The 14,274-nt window shown below is 43.0% G+C and overlaps 1 protein-coding gene across 3 annotated transcripts in view; it reads left to right on the forward strand.

Moving 5' to 3' along the window:
- Nucleotides 1-14,274, forward strand: part of FMN1 (formin 1) — a 453,758-nt gene that overhangs the window by 371,307 nt on the left and 68,177 nt on the right. For all 3 annotated transcript variants that reach the window (XM_069208999.1, XM_069208997.1, XM_069208998.1), the window contains 2 exons: nucleotides 7,966-8,095; nucleotides 13,309-13,455. In XM_069208999.1, the coding sequence (XP_069065100.1) occupies nucleotides 7,966-8,095; nucleotides 13,309-13,455 (277 nt within the window). The remainder of the gene's footprint in view (nucleotides 1-7,965; nucleotides 8,096-13,308; nucleotides 13,456-14,274) is intronic.

Consider the following 14,274-nt stretch of genomic DNA (forward strand, 5'->3'; position numbering starts at 1 on the left):
TTTTCTGGTGTAACCCTGATGCAAAATCTATTTTGGGATTTATAGTACCTCACAATTTCGGGTTGTGTTGATTTTGTTATTAAAAAAAAAAAAAATACACAAACGCAAGGCAGCACATTGCCTTGTGTTGCGTTATCTTGCATCAGATAGGCATTACAGGCGCACGCAACTAAAGCAATGTCAACTACATGGAAATGTGCTGCAAATGGACTGTTATGCCTTACCGAGACCGTTTGTTCAGTCTTTGGGTAAAGGAAGCTTCACCCTGACAATAGGCAACATTGTTTTATGTGTAGCTAACAAAAATGTGTCTAAATCAGGAGTGTTTGCATGTATATTCTTAAAATGCTCAAATGTTCTCATGATAGACCCACTAAACATGTGTGAAGTTGTAAGATCTGATGTCACTTCTTATGTCACTTCCTGTAAGGTCATGGTTTGTGATGCCAGTTCCTGTAAAGTCACTTCCTTTAATGCAACATGCGATGTCATGAGTTGTGATGTCACTTCTTAACTTGGTTAGTCCCCCCACTTCTTTTTTTATTTTTAGGACTTATGCCCTAGCCTGTCCACTCTGACAGTCTACTCCACGACACTCTGCTTTACTCTGACACTTTGCTCTGACACTCTTCGCCATTCTATGCAACTTAACTCTTGGCCACTCTACACCATTACACTGTACTCACCTCTACGCCACTCCTCTCTGCGGCACCCTACTCTAGTTCATGACACTCTATGGCCCTCTACTCCGCGACTTTCACTCTACTATGACCCTCTGTCTCTCTATGACCCTCCACTCTATGCCACAACATTCCACTCTACGCCAAAACACCCTACTCCACGCCATTCTTCTCCACTTATTGATACTACACTCAACTCTATGACACTTTAAACAACCTCTCTGCCACTCCATGCCACTTTACTTCACTCTACATTATTTCACTCTACTCTTCACCACTTCACTCTGCGCCACTCCATTCTACAACACTCTGCCACTCTACTCTATGCCAATCTACTCTATGACATTGCACATCACTAACTTTTAGCCATGTTAAACAGCAGCCACACTGGTGTACACATGGCTAAAGCACATTTCCAAAGCCAGTAGCTCTTGCATAGGCTAGACCTATTGACTTTGCCAATGCTTGTTTTATTTATCCCTCTCCTTTTCCTTATCCTATGCTTTTCTCCCCTTCCAGCAACCCATTCACCCTCACCAGAGGCCATCACCTACTTACTTTCCCAAGTCCCGACAAGATCTACTTCATTTTTATTTTTTTAAATTAATATCTTGCTAGAAGTGTCCTTGAAAATACATTTTTTCATTTTGGTATGTGTCCACAGGAAAGATTCGCCAGTCATCAATTGTTCTTTATTTAGTTTTTTCTCCAAATGAGACAAAGCTGTATTATTGAAGCATCATATTATTTTCAAATGTAATTTTTTTAGCTGCATTGTTAATTTGACCACTTTTAGGAAGGTTACTTGTTTTAGAAATAAGCTGTTTGTGGGCAGACTTAGGTTTTTAAGGTTGAGTCTAACAGACTTTGCAAGCTGTCTGGTTGGTTGTAAAAGACCTCTCACAGTGGGCCTCTTACAATGGAAGATCTCACAACGGGCCTAAGACTGGCCCGTTGCTTACCACTGGATGGCATTGCTGTCTCTCATTTGATTGCTTTTTAATCAGTGGCTGGCCCTGTCCATCTTCTGTTTTTCCTCCCTGGAGCATAGCCTCTTTACTTATGTTGTTCCACTGCTCACTTTCAGGGAACTACTACTTTTTTTGCTTAGTCACAAGAGTGCATGTTTTTCCAGCTGTCTCCCTCGTCTGCTTCTCTGCCCTGCTCCATGTTGCTCTTTCGTCTGTTTGCTTTTCCTTGCTGTGGTGCTGTTGTCTCATTTCTTTTTGCTTAAGCACTCCACGGGTTTTCCATCTGTCTCCCTTATGTGCTTCTCTTTCCCTCCCGCTCTGTTGATCAGCCGTTTATGTACTGCTCTCACCCTGCACTGCTCTCTCTCGTCTGAGTGCTTCTCTTCCCCCTTCTGTGGTGTTCCTCTTCGTCTGCTTCTCTGCTATCCAGGTGCTGCTTTTCCCCTTTCCTCCCGGAACCTGCTCCTCCATTACCCCCCTCGCCCAACACCCGAGGTACTTTTTTAAATTTATTTTACTTGAGCTTTGGCGCTTAAAACCTTTGTGTCTACTTACAAATCCTAGTGGCATCCACAATGTTGATCTGTAAATTAGAAAATAAAGGCACTCTCATCTGCTGGTGCGCATGCATTCTTATGTATGTGCAGGCCAGTCGAATGTTTTTTTTTTTTTTAAATGTATGTTGAAAAATGGGCGCAGTGGCCCCTACGCTGTATATCACCACTAAAAGCAATCTGCAAAGCCCATCGTTCCTGAAGGCGAGACCTATTGGCTTTGCCGGAGCTGCTTATTTCCAGTTAAAGTGTAAGAAAGTAGTGTCTGTGTAGAACTGTTGCTTCCAATCCAGAGCGACCTTGAAAACAGGACGATGTTGGACTCTTGCAAAAGAAGGATAACATTTAAGTTTAGACTGAGTGTACAGCTCAGATTGTGTGAACTTTTTTCTTTTTATACTGCTTATAAGTTTGAGCTATGCATGTGTCCTTGTGTCATAAGTAGGTGGGTATTTTCAAATTCCAGACGTCTCCTTGTAATGATGTAACATGGCTCCATGCCAGAACACTGGGCATGGAACCAGCTTGTTCTGAGGTTCTGTGATGAGGGTTCTCTGCATGACAGTTGATATGCTGGCTGTTGGTTGAGGCTGTAATAAATACCTCCTACCACATATCTTCATCTGGTGTGGATTCACTTTATTACACTGGCGACGAAGGGGGCGGAGAAAGGAACCCAGAGGAAGGGACAGCCTCAACAACAACAAAGAAGGAAGAGCTTGGATTATTTAAGAGAAAAACGGAGATAACTTACAGAGACGTGCTGGGAGAGGATAGAGCGTCTTGCAGCATGTTCTAGCGGAGAAAAGTGTGAAATTGCGGTTGTAGGGGCTTTGTGGAAAGCTGTTTGAGCATTTACTAAGGATCAAAGTGGTCTCTGTATGCTTCACGACGTCAGAAGGTCAGTGAGCAATTGAAAAAGGTCTGTAAGCTGTGGGAATTGTTGGCGGCCATCTTGAGTGTGGTGAAAGGAGAAAAACAAGCCAGATTGACTAAAGAAAATAGACTGGATGTTTGGTTGCGGCCATTTTGAGTGAGGTAAACGATCCGAGATTGCTCAAAGAGAAAGCAAGCCCAACTGCCTGAAGAAAACGGACTAAATGTTTCGTGGCGGCCATCTTAGATGAGGAAGAAGGAATTTTTTTTATTTAAAAAAAAAAAAAAAATTTTTTACAGCGCAATTGTTGGAGGACCTCGAAGAAGAACATCAACGGTCTATTGGAAGTTGAAACTTAGACGGAGACTGGATAAGGATCACTATATTGGTTTGTGGTCATGGGAATATACAATTCTTTGGAAACTTTATTGCACTTGTGGAATACAAGTATTGGGCGTTGTAAAATTAATTAAACTGAAAAGGTTGTCTCTGCGGTGACAAACACACCTGAAGATCCGTGTTTGATATAGCGGCATCGTGCTGGGACATACGGTCACTGGCACACCTTTTGGACTTTAAGTACTTTTAGAAACTAGTAGGGTTTGGAATATATTGTGGGGAAGAAGTGTTTTACACCTCTTGTGAGTATGCAGAATGTTACGGCGCCGCCGTTTTTCTTGTCAGATCCAGGAGAACCGGTTATTAAGTGGAAGAAATGGAAAAAGATTTTTGAGAATTATGCCAGGGTGTGTGGTACGAATTTGAGTGGTGAAAGGAAGCAGGCACTTTTGTTACATTGTTTAGGGGGTGAAGGACAGGAGGTGTTGGAAAATCTACCTCCATTGTCGCAAGCTGATCAGAGGGGGTTGAATGAATATGAAATATGTGCAAGGCAACTAGATTTACATTACTTGCCAAAGATTACTACTATTATGGAAAGGTACCATTTTGGTTTGCGGGAGCAAGGGAAAGAGGAGAGTGTTGAAGAATATATTACGGCTTTACGGAAGTTGGCTTCAAGTTGTAAATTTGGGGCGTTGGTAGAAGAAAGGATTAGAGATCAGTTTGTGCTGAGGTGTTGCAGTGATAAAGTGAGGGAAGAACTCTGGCTAAAGGACGAGCCACCGTTGGATGAGGTTGTTAGTATTGCAAAAAGGGTAGAGCATATGTTAAAATGTGTTGGAGAACTAAGTAAAGCACATAAAGAAGACAAGGTCAGTGTAAAAGTACAAGAAGTGGAGTGTCAAGTCATACAAAAAGATGAGAAGAAAAAGAAGTATGAGGGTGTCCGTGAGAAAGGTGTTGTAATAGAAAATAGCGCAGAAAAGACACAGGGGAATAGGAGGTTTGCAACACCTTTTCAAGGAAATTGCTACAGATGTGGAAGATTTGGACACATGGCTAATGCAAGTGAGTGTCCTGCTAATAGGATTACTTGTAATGTTTGCGGAAAAAGAGGACATTTTGGAAAAAATTGTAGGATGAGGAATAGGAGAGATTTTAGATCAGAAATAAAGGAAGTCAGTTTTCAAGTTAGTGAGAGTGAGGTGGAACATCCCTCTGAATGGGTTTTGGTGGGGGATGTTAGAGTCAAAATGAAATTTGATTCGTGCTCTCACATCACGTTTCTCTCAAAGGATTTTTTTATGAAGAATTTTCAAGGAAGGAAGAAACTGTTCAAACCTAATATTAAACCTATGGGTTATGGTGGGTTGCCAATTAAGTTATTAGGTTATTTTGATGACTGCATTGAGTACAATGGTAGGTTCACTGATGCTAGGATTTATGTTGCTGAGAGGGGTGATAATTTGTTGAGCTGGAGTCATCAAGCACGTTTGGGTGTCATTCTCAATCCTAAAGCACATCCATCTGTTCAGGTACAATCTATTGAGGGTGACGAAAACAAGTTTGTGAGAGCTTTTGGTGAATTGTTCAGTGACACCTTGGGGTGTTTAAAGGGGTACAATCACCATATTAAGTTGAAACAGGGCGCAGTACCAGTTGTGGCAAAAGTTAGACGCATTCCCATTTGTGTCCAAGACGCTGTACAAAAAGAGATAGATAAATTGTTGTCGACTGGTGTTATACAGCCTGTAGAGGCAACGGAGTGGTTAGCTCCCATTGTTGTGGCACGTAAACCAAATAATGAAATCTGTCTATGTGTGGATCTTCGTGCCTTAAATAAAGAAGTGGTGGTTGACAAGTTCCCACTTCCCAATATTGAGGAATTAGTATCATCGTTTGATGGTGCTTGTTATTTTACCACTCTGGATATGGCATCAGCATACCATCAGGTTCCGTTGAGTAAAGAGTGTCAAGAATTAACGGCTTTTATTACGCCAATGGGGGCCTTCAAGTTTTTGCGTATGCCGTTTGGGCTGGTTTCTGCGGCCTCAGTATTCCAGAGGATTATGGAAGATCTTTTTAAAGGCATTTCAGGCGTAAAGTGCTACCAGGACGATGTATTAATATGTGGGAGAGACGTGAGAGAACGTGATGAGAGGGTGCATGCTGTGCTTAAAAGGATGCTTGATGCTGGGTTATCTCTTAGGCGAAGCAAATGTAAATTTGGAGTCACTGAACTGGATTATTTGGGTCATCATATTTCACGGCAGGGGGTGAGTCCTAAAAAGGATTTGGTGGACACTATCGAAATGTTAAAAGAACCGTGTACAAAAGATGAGGTTTCTTCATTCTTAGGTATGGCAGAATTTTATAACAAATTTATACGAAATTTTGCAGATAAGACAGTAAATCTAAGGAAGTTGATGTGTAAGAATGCAGAGTTTGTTTGGACGGAAGAGTGTGGTGCAGAATTTAAACAAGTAAAAAATTATCTCAGGAATGCACCAAACTTACAAGCTTTTGTACCTGGGAATCCGACTTTCATTGTTATTGATGCGAGTATAAAGGGGCTGGGTGCTCTTCTTTTTCAGATCAGGAAGGGCCAAGAGGTGCTAATAGCTTGTGCTTCAAGATGCTTGAAAGGGGCAGAGATAGGGTATTCTGTTATAGAGAAGGAAGCGTTGGCAATTTTCTGGGCCATAAACAAGTTCAGAAAATTTGTGTGGGGATCTTCTTTCGTAGTCAGGTCTGATCATAAACCCTTGAAAGCAATTTTTGAGAAGAAGGGTTTGGACTCAATTTCCTCGAGGATCAGGAGATGGGTCATTTCCTTACAGGAGTATAACTTCATGTTTGAATACATTCCGGGAAAGACAAATGTAACGGCAGACTGTCTGTCGAGATTGGTGGAGGTGGTAGAGAATGATAAATCTCAGGATGAAAATGATCAATGTGATGCTGAGTGTGGCATAAGAGTTTGTGATGTTACGCTGGGGGCTGTAAAGGAAGATGAATGGAGGGATGAGTTGCAAAAGGATAGTGAATTGTGTTCTGTGATGTCTCTTTTGGAACAGCATAAGTCTCGAAGTCTGGTTAAACCTTGGTCGTTAGTTGCGAATGAGTTAGCCGTTGTTGATGGTATTCTAATGAGGGGCACAAGAATGATTCCCCCATTGAGTTTGAGAGAAGTCATCGTGAACATGGCTCATGAAGGGCATATGGGCATTTCTAAAACCAAAGAGCGCATCCGTCAGGATTTCTGGTGGCCTGGATTAGATTTGATGGTGGAACGTACTGTTAGGGAGTGTACACCTTGTCAAGCTAGTGATAAGGTGCTCAAACCAAGATGTTCACCTATGGTTTGTAGAAGTTTACCAAAAAGTCCATGGGATGAATTAGCTATCGATATTGTGGGGCCATTGCATGGAGAACATCAGACTCCTTACCTGTTGGTGTTGCTGGATTTGTATTCACGATGGGTGGAGGTGAGTTTGGTGAGAGAGATCACTTCTCAATCTGTGATCAGTTTTTTAGAATCTGTGTTCAAACGCGAGAGTTTTCCTAACTCTATTCTTTCTGACAATGGTCCGCAGTTCTGTTCTGCTCAGATGGAGGAGTATTTTGTAAAATGTGGAATTGTACATAAAAAAATTGCGTTATATCATCCAGAGGCGAATGGTGCTTTGGAGAGATTTAACAGGACTTTAAAAGAGAGTATACAATTAGCAAAGGTAAACTGTTTAGATTGGAGAAAAGAACTGCAGGGTCGTATAACAGCTTACAGGTACACTCCTCATGCATCAACGGGCAAGACTCCTTTTGAACTGCTCAGGGAAAGGTCTCCAAATACTTGTTTGTGTCCTGGCTGGATGGTTGCTGGGAAGGGTTTGAAAAACAATGGTATTGGGGATTGGAGAGACAAAGAAGTGTCTCTGCAAAGCAAAAGGAAGATTTATGTTGATAAAAGGAATAATGCGAAAGTTACAAATTTTGAGGTTGGAGATAAAGTAAAGGTCAAAAGGGTGTCAAAATTGGTCAAAATATACCTCTCCAAAAACTATCATTAAGCTGTTTAAAAATGCTGTCAAGACGGATGATGGTCGCATCTGGAATCATAGTCGTGTAGCACATTTTGGGGGGTGTGGTGTGGCCGACAGGAGAGATGATACTTCTTATCGTTTTCCCTCTGACAATGATTTAAGGTCTGATAATACTCGTAGGAGTGTCAGAACACGCAGGTTTCCTTTACATTTGCGTTATTTTGTGTAGTTCTTTCTTCCCTCTTTTTCTTTGTGTTCAAATGTGTTTTTTGTTCTCATGTTACTTCTGTTCTAATGTAAAGAGGAAGAAGTGTAATGATGTAACATGGCTCCATGCCATAACACTGGGCATGGAACCAGCTTGTTCTGAGGTTCTGTGATGAGGGTTCTCTGCATGACAGTTGATATGCTGGCTGTTGGTTGAGGCTGTAATAAATACCTCCTACCACATATCTTCATCTGGTGTGGATTCACTTTATTACACTTCTCTTTTCCCAGGTTCCTGTACGAGTTATCCCAGATCCCAAACTTTGCGGAGCGTTCGCAGTGCATCATTTTCCAGTCTGTGTTCTCTGAAGGGATCACCTCTGTGCATCGCAAGGTGGATATCATCTCCCGCGCTTGTAAGGTATGGTTAACCAAATCGAGAATATCAGTCATATATAATGCTTATTTCTATGCTGTTAAAAATAGTTCTTCTTAGACTCTAAACAAATGAGGATGTGGTGTATCTAGATTCAACTTTGTAGTTTTTTTAGTTCTATGAAAGAGTGCGGTCTGTGTAGTTTCCTGTTGTTCGCGGCCTTTGTTCCACATGCAATGACTATTTCATTTAGTGTTTAGTTTGTTGTTTCTTTGCAAGTTCAGTTTGTCGTCTTTCTCATCCCACCCATGAAATACCTTGAGTTGGGATAAACGTGTATCTCTATCCTTTGATTCAACTTGTAGGATGAATGTCCCTGCTCACCCAACCCTCTTCCTCCACCTGCAACCCAAAGAGTTCAGAAGCACTTTTGAAATCTGTTACTTTCTGTCTGCGGACCTCAGTCACATTCGGACATCATTCTTAAGAGCATCATTTGTATTTTCATGTCTTGTTTTCGGTGTTTGGCATAGCACAACCCTTACTGCAAGGAGCAGTACACAGCTCTAAAGAGAACATGTGTATTGCTGCAGAAACACCCCATTTGTGAGCAGTGCCATATGTACATGATGTATAGTGGATGCCACCACTGTATGGTGGGTTTAAAACTATTGCCATTGTTTAAACTCCTCTTTTTTATTAGTTCTAAACAGTTTTGAATTGGAGCATGTCAGTGTTTTAGCTAAAGCCTTGTTTGGCTTTGGTATGGGTGTATTCTGAGTTTTTGACATTTGTCCGTACCAAACTTTGATGTATGTCCAAATTTTAGATGTCGGGGCAGTTGCATGTCAGGGGTTTGTTCTTAATCCATATCATCCAAGGCTGGTGAATTTTAGAATTTTGGTACTAATGTTTGTCAGAGTTTTGGGAATTGTGCCTTTTCATGGTTTTGGAGCAGGCGTATGTAAAGGCTCTGGGGTTGTTGTATGCAGTGGTTTTGAGTCGGTGTATGTCAGGGCTTTAGGCAGATTCATCTGCGTTTGGGGAAAAGTGCTTGTTAGGTCTCGGGAATTGATGTTTTTCATGGTTTTGGGCAGGTCCATGTCATGTTTTAGTGGCAGATGTATATCTGGATTTTGCAATTGATGGTATTGGGACATCTGTGCAGTTCACCAGTTTCATTTCAATCAGGGAAGATGGAGATGGAGCTGGACCAGGTCATTGACTAGTCCCCGGTGTCATTGCTTTGGTTTTGTGTATCAGCTTCATGCAACTGGCAATCTTCAAAAAGCCAAATAAGCTGCTACTTTTAGCAAAGATTTGCCCTGTACCCAGGGCCCCAAATAAACACCACTGGAGCACATTTTACTCTTTGAAAATCAGCCCAGTACTCCACAAATGAAATAAGAAGGCAGAGCCACCATCCACAGATGTCAGCCCCTTTTCATCTGCACTGTGTGTGATGCTCACATCAGGGGCATCACCAGCTTTATATCACAAGGCGGAGCTCTGTCTTGAAGAGGCCCTCAAGTGTGAGAGCAGCCTTTCCATTTACATGGATGTGCATTGTTGGACCAATTTTGCGGTCTGGGAGGTGAGGCAGCGGCAGGCATCAAGCAGTGGTGAAAGGCCTCACCCGTGAGAGTTGAGGTAGTTTGCCTCTGATGTCCATCCTACTAAGGCACTGCAAACTGGACCAAGTTCAGCCGTTTCTGCAGTCGACTCACAAGGGTAGCGAGGGCGAGCAGTTTCAATCTTCTCAGGCAGGTAACGGGGGATTGCTCGAGCTAACAGCTCAGCAGCCAACAACCCTATAAGGTGAATGTCTGGTCCACTGCTTAACTTTTTAGAAACGAAAGTACTTTATTACACAGGGTTACTAAGTACTAATCACTACTAGAAACAGAAGAATTTAGTGTCTGGGCGCCATCTTTGCAGGTGCTATGCCCACGGTATCCCCAGGCTCTCCCTGTTCTAGATGGTCCCCTCTAAAGCTAGGGAATAGCATCAGTAACATGAGTCTGACACTGGTGCAATTTAAACCAGTCCCAAAACAGCCTGCGGGCTCCATCTTTTTAATCTCTTACCTGCTCACGGGTTGAATCGTTCACCACTCGTTGGACCCAGCTTTCGGAATACCTGAGGGCATAGCCGCGAACTCCACTGAGTGACAGTGCGCTAATAAGTGTCTCCCCCTCTACAGGCACTGGGTCGCATTGGGCGGTGTATCTGCTCTGAGTCTTCTAGGAGGCATCCGTGCTGGTGCATCCTGGTCCTAACTCGACCATCGGTATGTGTCTGGGGATTGGTCCATGAAGAAGCCCCAACAGGGCCTGGCTATGCCTCGCAGATGCAGGCCCCTCGGAGGCTAATCACAGATTCAATTTATATAGCCCTATATGGGCCGATCACACTTTAGGCAGTTCTGGCCCTGCCTCGGCTTATCACAACTTCAGCAGTTGCATCCACACATGGGATGATCACAATGTGCAATTACAGCCCGCCTCACCACTTGCACTATTGCAGAGTCACAGCTTATGATTGGAGGGAGTCTCAGAGGGTGCTAAAACACCTGGGGTCTCCTGGATTGTTCTCCAGCAGTCTGCTTATCTGAGTACCCCAAAGCCACCATTGCACGCAGTGCACCTCACTTCTTCCTGGACAGTCTCTTTTCTGCAGGATAAGCAGCCTTCTTACTTCTCTCAGCAGACACCCAGTCTTCCAGGCTCTTCAGCTCAGGTATACCGCTATTCTAGCAAGGGATCCAGACATTGGCTCCACTTACCTTTGAAAGACAAGCTCTCAAGCAGACATCAGCCTTGGTTAACCAGCAGACCTCCGAGTACGCTGCAAAGGACTCCCTTCCTTGATCGTAGAGGACTTGTATTGTAACAGCAAGTGGGTTCTGCTTTAAAGCCCAACTGGAGAATATGGATCTACTGTCTAAAACTGTAGAACCAGTTTAGGTTGGTTTTCCTTTATTGTGTCCATTCATGGCTTCTCTTTAGACACAGTCTTTGTGTAGAGTGATGCTCCCCACAGCAGGGGTTGTCTTTAACCCAAAGCACCCACAACAGAGGCAGAAAGAGGTGAGAGGTTTCTGGAGCTGGCTGTCATCACCCAACCTGAAGGAGTAATCGGGTAAAGACAACAAAAGGACAGACCCCTCCTAAAGGTTTAATCACTTTTTACAACAAAGTCTGCAAGCCCATCCCCCACTCCTACTATCCAGCGAATGGCAGTGTTCAGGAGCACTAATCAACAGCTCCTAGCCAATCAAAAAGCCTCATCAACCATATAAAGGAGCCCTGTCTGCTTTCACTTCACTGTGGAGGTCTCCGAGCTACAGGAATGTGAGCAATGCTCTTGCAATGTCTGGGAGCACAGTCCGCAACCTCCGTCTTATGTAAGGCCAGGCCAGGGGCATCCAAAATGGATGCGCTACTTCACATATTTGCTTCATTAAAGTAGATATGAAATTGGTTCACTGGTTTGTTAGGCTTTCTGCAGGCAACCCAGCTCACATAAAGAATGGAATCAGGGCATCACAGATGTGAATTACAGAGGTTCCTCTTAGTGGAAAAAAGGCTTCGAGTGGCACGGTCTTTCAAAACTAGAATGTCTTGTTGACCTCTTCTTGAATGCTTTGGGGGACCCAATATATCCATTCCAGTCCTCTGGAAAGGAATTTGTATCTCTGGCAATGGTTATAGAGGTTCCCAAGGAACCACACCCTGGATTGCATAGTTGGCAGACAGAACATTTTTTGCTGAATTGAGCGGTTCCCGATTCAGGAAAATTATTGCAATATGATGTTTTGGGTTTTCTCAGGGCCCTGGTGCCCACTAATAAGGTTACTGTGTGCCAATTTTAATTGTCTCATGATACGTTGGGGGCCTCAGCAGTTGTTTCCTTGGCACCACTCTTTTAGGAAATATGGCCAGAGGTGAGTATCTTCCATATTGTCATCCTCCCTAGCTTTGGGTAGAGCATAATTGAAAGTGGAATTATTTTGTTGCTCTTTTCTAGAACCGAGCAGTCATCAACTTACAATCAACAGTGGGAGATGAACCAACTTCCATTGTAGCAAATTACCCTTTCTTTTCTCTTCTGTCCTTTGGTAGCATGACTTTGGTTGTTTCTGGGCTGTTGTCTTCCCACCCAGTACTCCAATCAATATTATCTCTGACTTGCTTGAGCAGAATAAATGGAGGGCATCAGGCATGCAATATCACACTATCCTTCATCTCACTATCTAACCCTTAGTGGAGGGATGCTTGTGGAAATCTGCTACTCCTCCTGGAGGGTTCTGCTATTATCCTACAGGCTGTTTTGTCTTTGCCGTTCCTTCTTGTGTCGCCTAGGGTTTGCAGTTGATGAAAAGAAGCCCCACCGCTTCTCTGCCTCTTACAAAACATCTTCCCTTTTCCTTCCTCTCTTGAGTTTCTAACATGGAGGCTGCGAGAAAACTCTGGGTTTGCCTCAGAAGCATGCGTCTGTGTCCACTAATTGCTAGTCCTGCCATAAGTGCCCATCTGTTGGCCCTTCTCATCTGCCACATCTGCCTTGTTGAGATACAAGAATGCATTGCAGACTTGGCTTGGTAGGTAGTTGAATAATGTTGGAAATAGCTAGTGGACTTTCTTTAGCAGGATCATTGTGGAAATTGTTGTGGGCAGACGTGGGACATCTGTTGGACGCTTTGAAAAGGTGTCTACCTTAAAAACAAAAAACGGAATGGGAGATGGTGTGTGAAAGTTTCATCAGTAAAACGATGGAGAATATGATGAAGGTAGCTTAGCAGAAGAGTAAGCGAGGTATGACAGGTTAGACTCTGTTAAAGATCTGGATGTGAGCATCAGAGATGCGCTTAAGATCAGGTAAGGAAAGGCGAACTCGGGTATGGTCCAGAAGAAAAATGTCACTGAGAATATTTCAGATCAGCTGCCAAGGTTGCTTCAGGGAAATTGGTGAAACAAAGAGGTCGGGATTGAAAAGGAGGGTGTGAAGTCTTACATGGCTGTTAAGGAAGATTTGTCTGAGTGTCCAACATTGTGTAGATGCATACGTCTGGAATGTACCTAAAAGATTTTGTGTAGACCCCTTCCTCCCTTTGTACGTGAATCTCCTTTGCTACATATGCACAAATGACAATGTGTTTTTTTTTTTCCCAAACAATACTAATAATCGAAAACAGACTATAATCTTGGATCATGTCTTCCCGGCTCTTTTTACAAACTGACCTTCCTTCTTCACAGGGCCTTATGACCATGGACGGGGTCAAGGACATCCTAGGACTGGTTCTGGCTTTTGGAAACTACATGAATGGCGGGAACCGGACGAGGGGCCAGGCCGATGGATATGGTTTGGAAATCTTACCCAAGCTGAAGGATGTGAAAAGCCGGGTAAATGTTCCCCAGTCCCCCCGCTGTGCTGTTACCTGGGTCTGAGATGTGGTTTTAGTGCATTGAGTGGGACTTCACGCAGAGCTTTTTAAAGTCCTTGGCTACCCATTTAACCCAAGCTGGTAGTTCTTGCTCCAAGCCAGGTTCCTATGTCTCCTATTGTGAACAGCTAATGGCAAAATACATCTTCATCATAAAAGCAGAGGTTAGTGGTGGCAGTGGCTGCTCTGCTTTGGGATTACAGAAAAATAAGTCTGGACTGTAACAATATACATGCAAAGCCCTTTTTAAGCACTTATTAAAATAAACACCTAAGGCTACAAACTGAGACCCACCTAAAAATATTCACTAGAGTAACATTGACAAAAAAACTATTGACTTGGGAAAGGTCAATAATTAATATCTACCTATACAACACTGATGTTAAGTAATATCTGCCCGTACAAAAAACCGCAGCGCGACACTCACCACCAAATACTGTGGGACTGTAGTTAGAGTAGTCATTTGTAGGTTTAAAATAAGCAAGAAGTGGTTTTCTTGTAACTAGGGGATTTTTGCACCTATATATGTTTGTTGGTAGTTGGTTTTGTATGGCCGATGTATCTGTAGTCAGTGTTTCTCAGTAGATATTATTGTAGAGGATCATCTGCACGACTACTCAAGCAGAATTCAGATATCATTGGGGCAACTGGAACTATGCAGTTGTGGAAGACCAAATGATATGGCAGAGTTGATAAAAGTATACCAGTTTAACACATACTGAATACCCTAATCAGCAACGTATTGGTGACAAGTTAACCTTTGCAAATAGTTTACTAC

This window comes from Pleurodeles waltl, chromosome 9 (assembly GCF_031143425.1).
Source record: "Pleurodeles waltl isolate 20211129_DDA chromosome 9, aPleWal1.hap1.20221129, whole genome shotgun sequence".
Lineage (NCBI taxonomy): Eukaryota > Metazoa > Chordata > Amphibia > Caudata > Salamandridae > Pleurodeles > Pleurodeles waltl.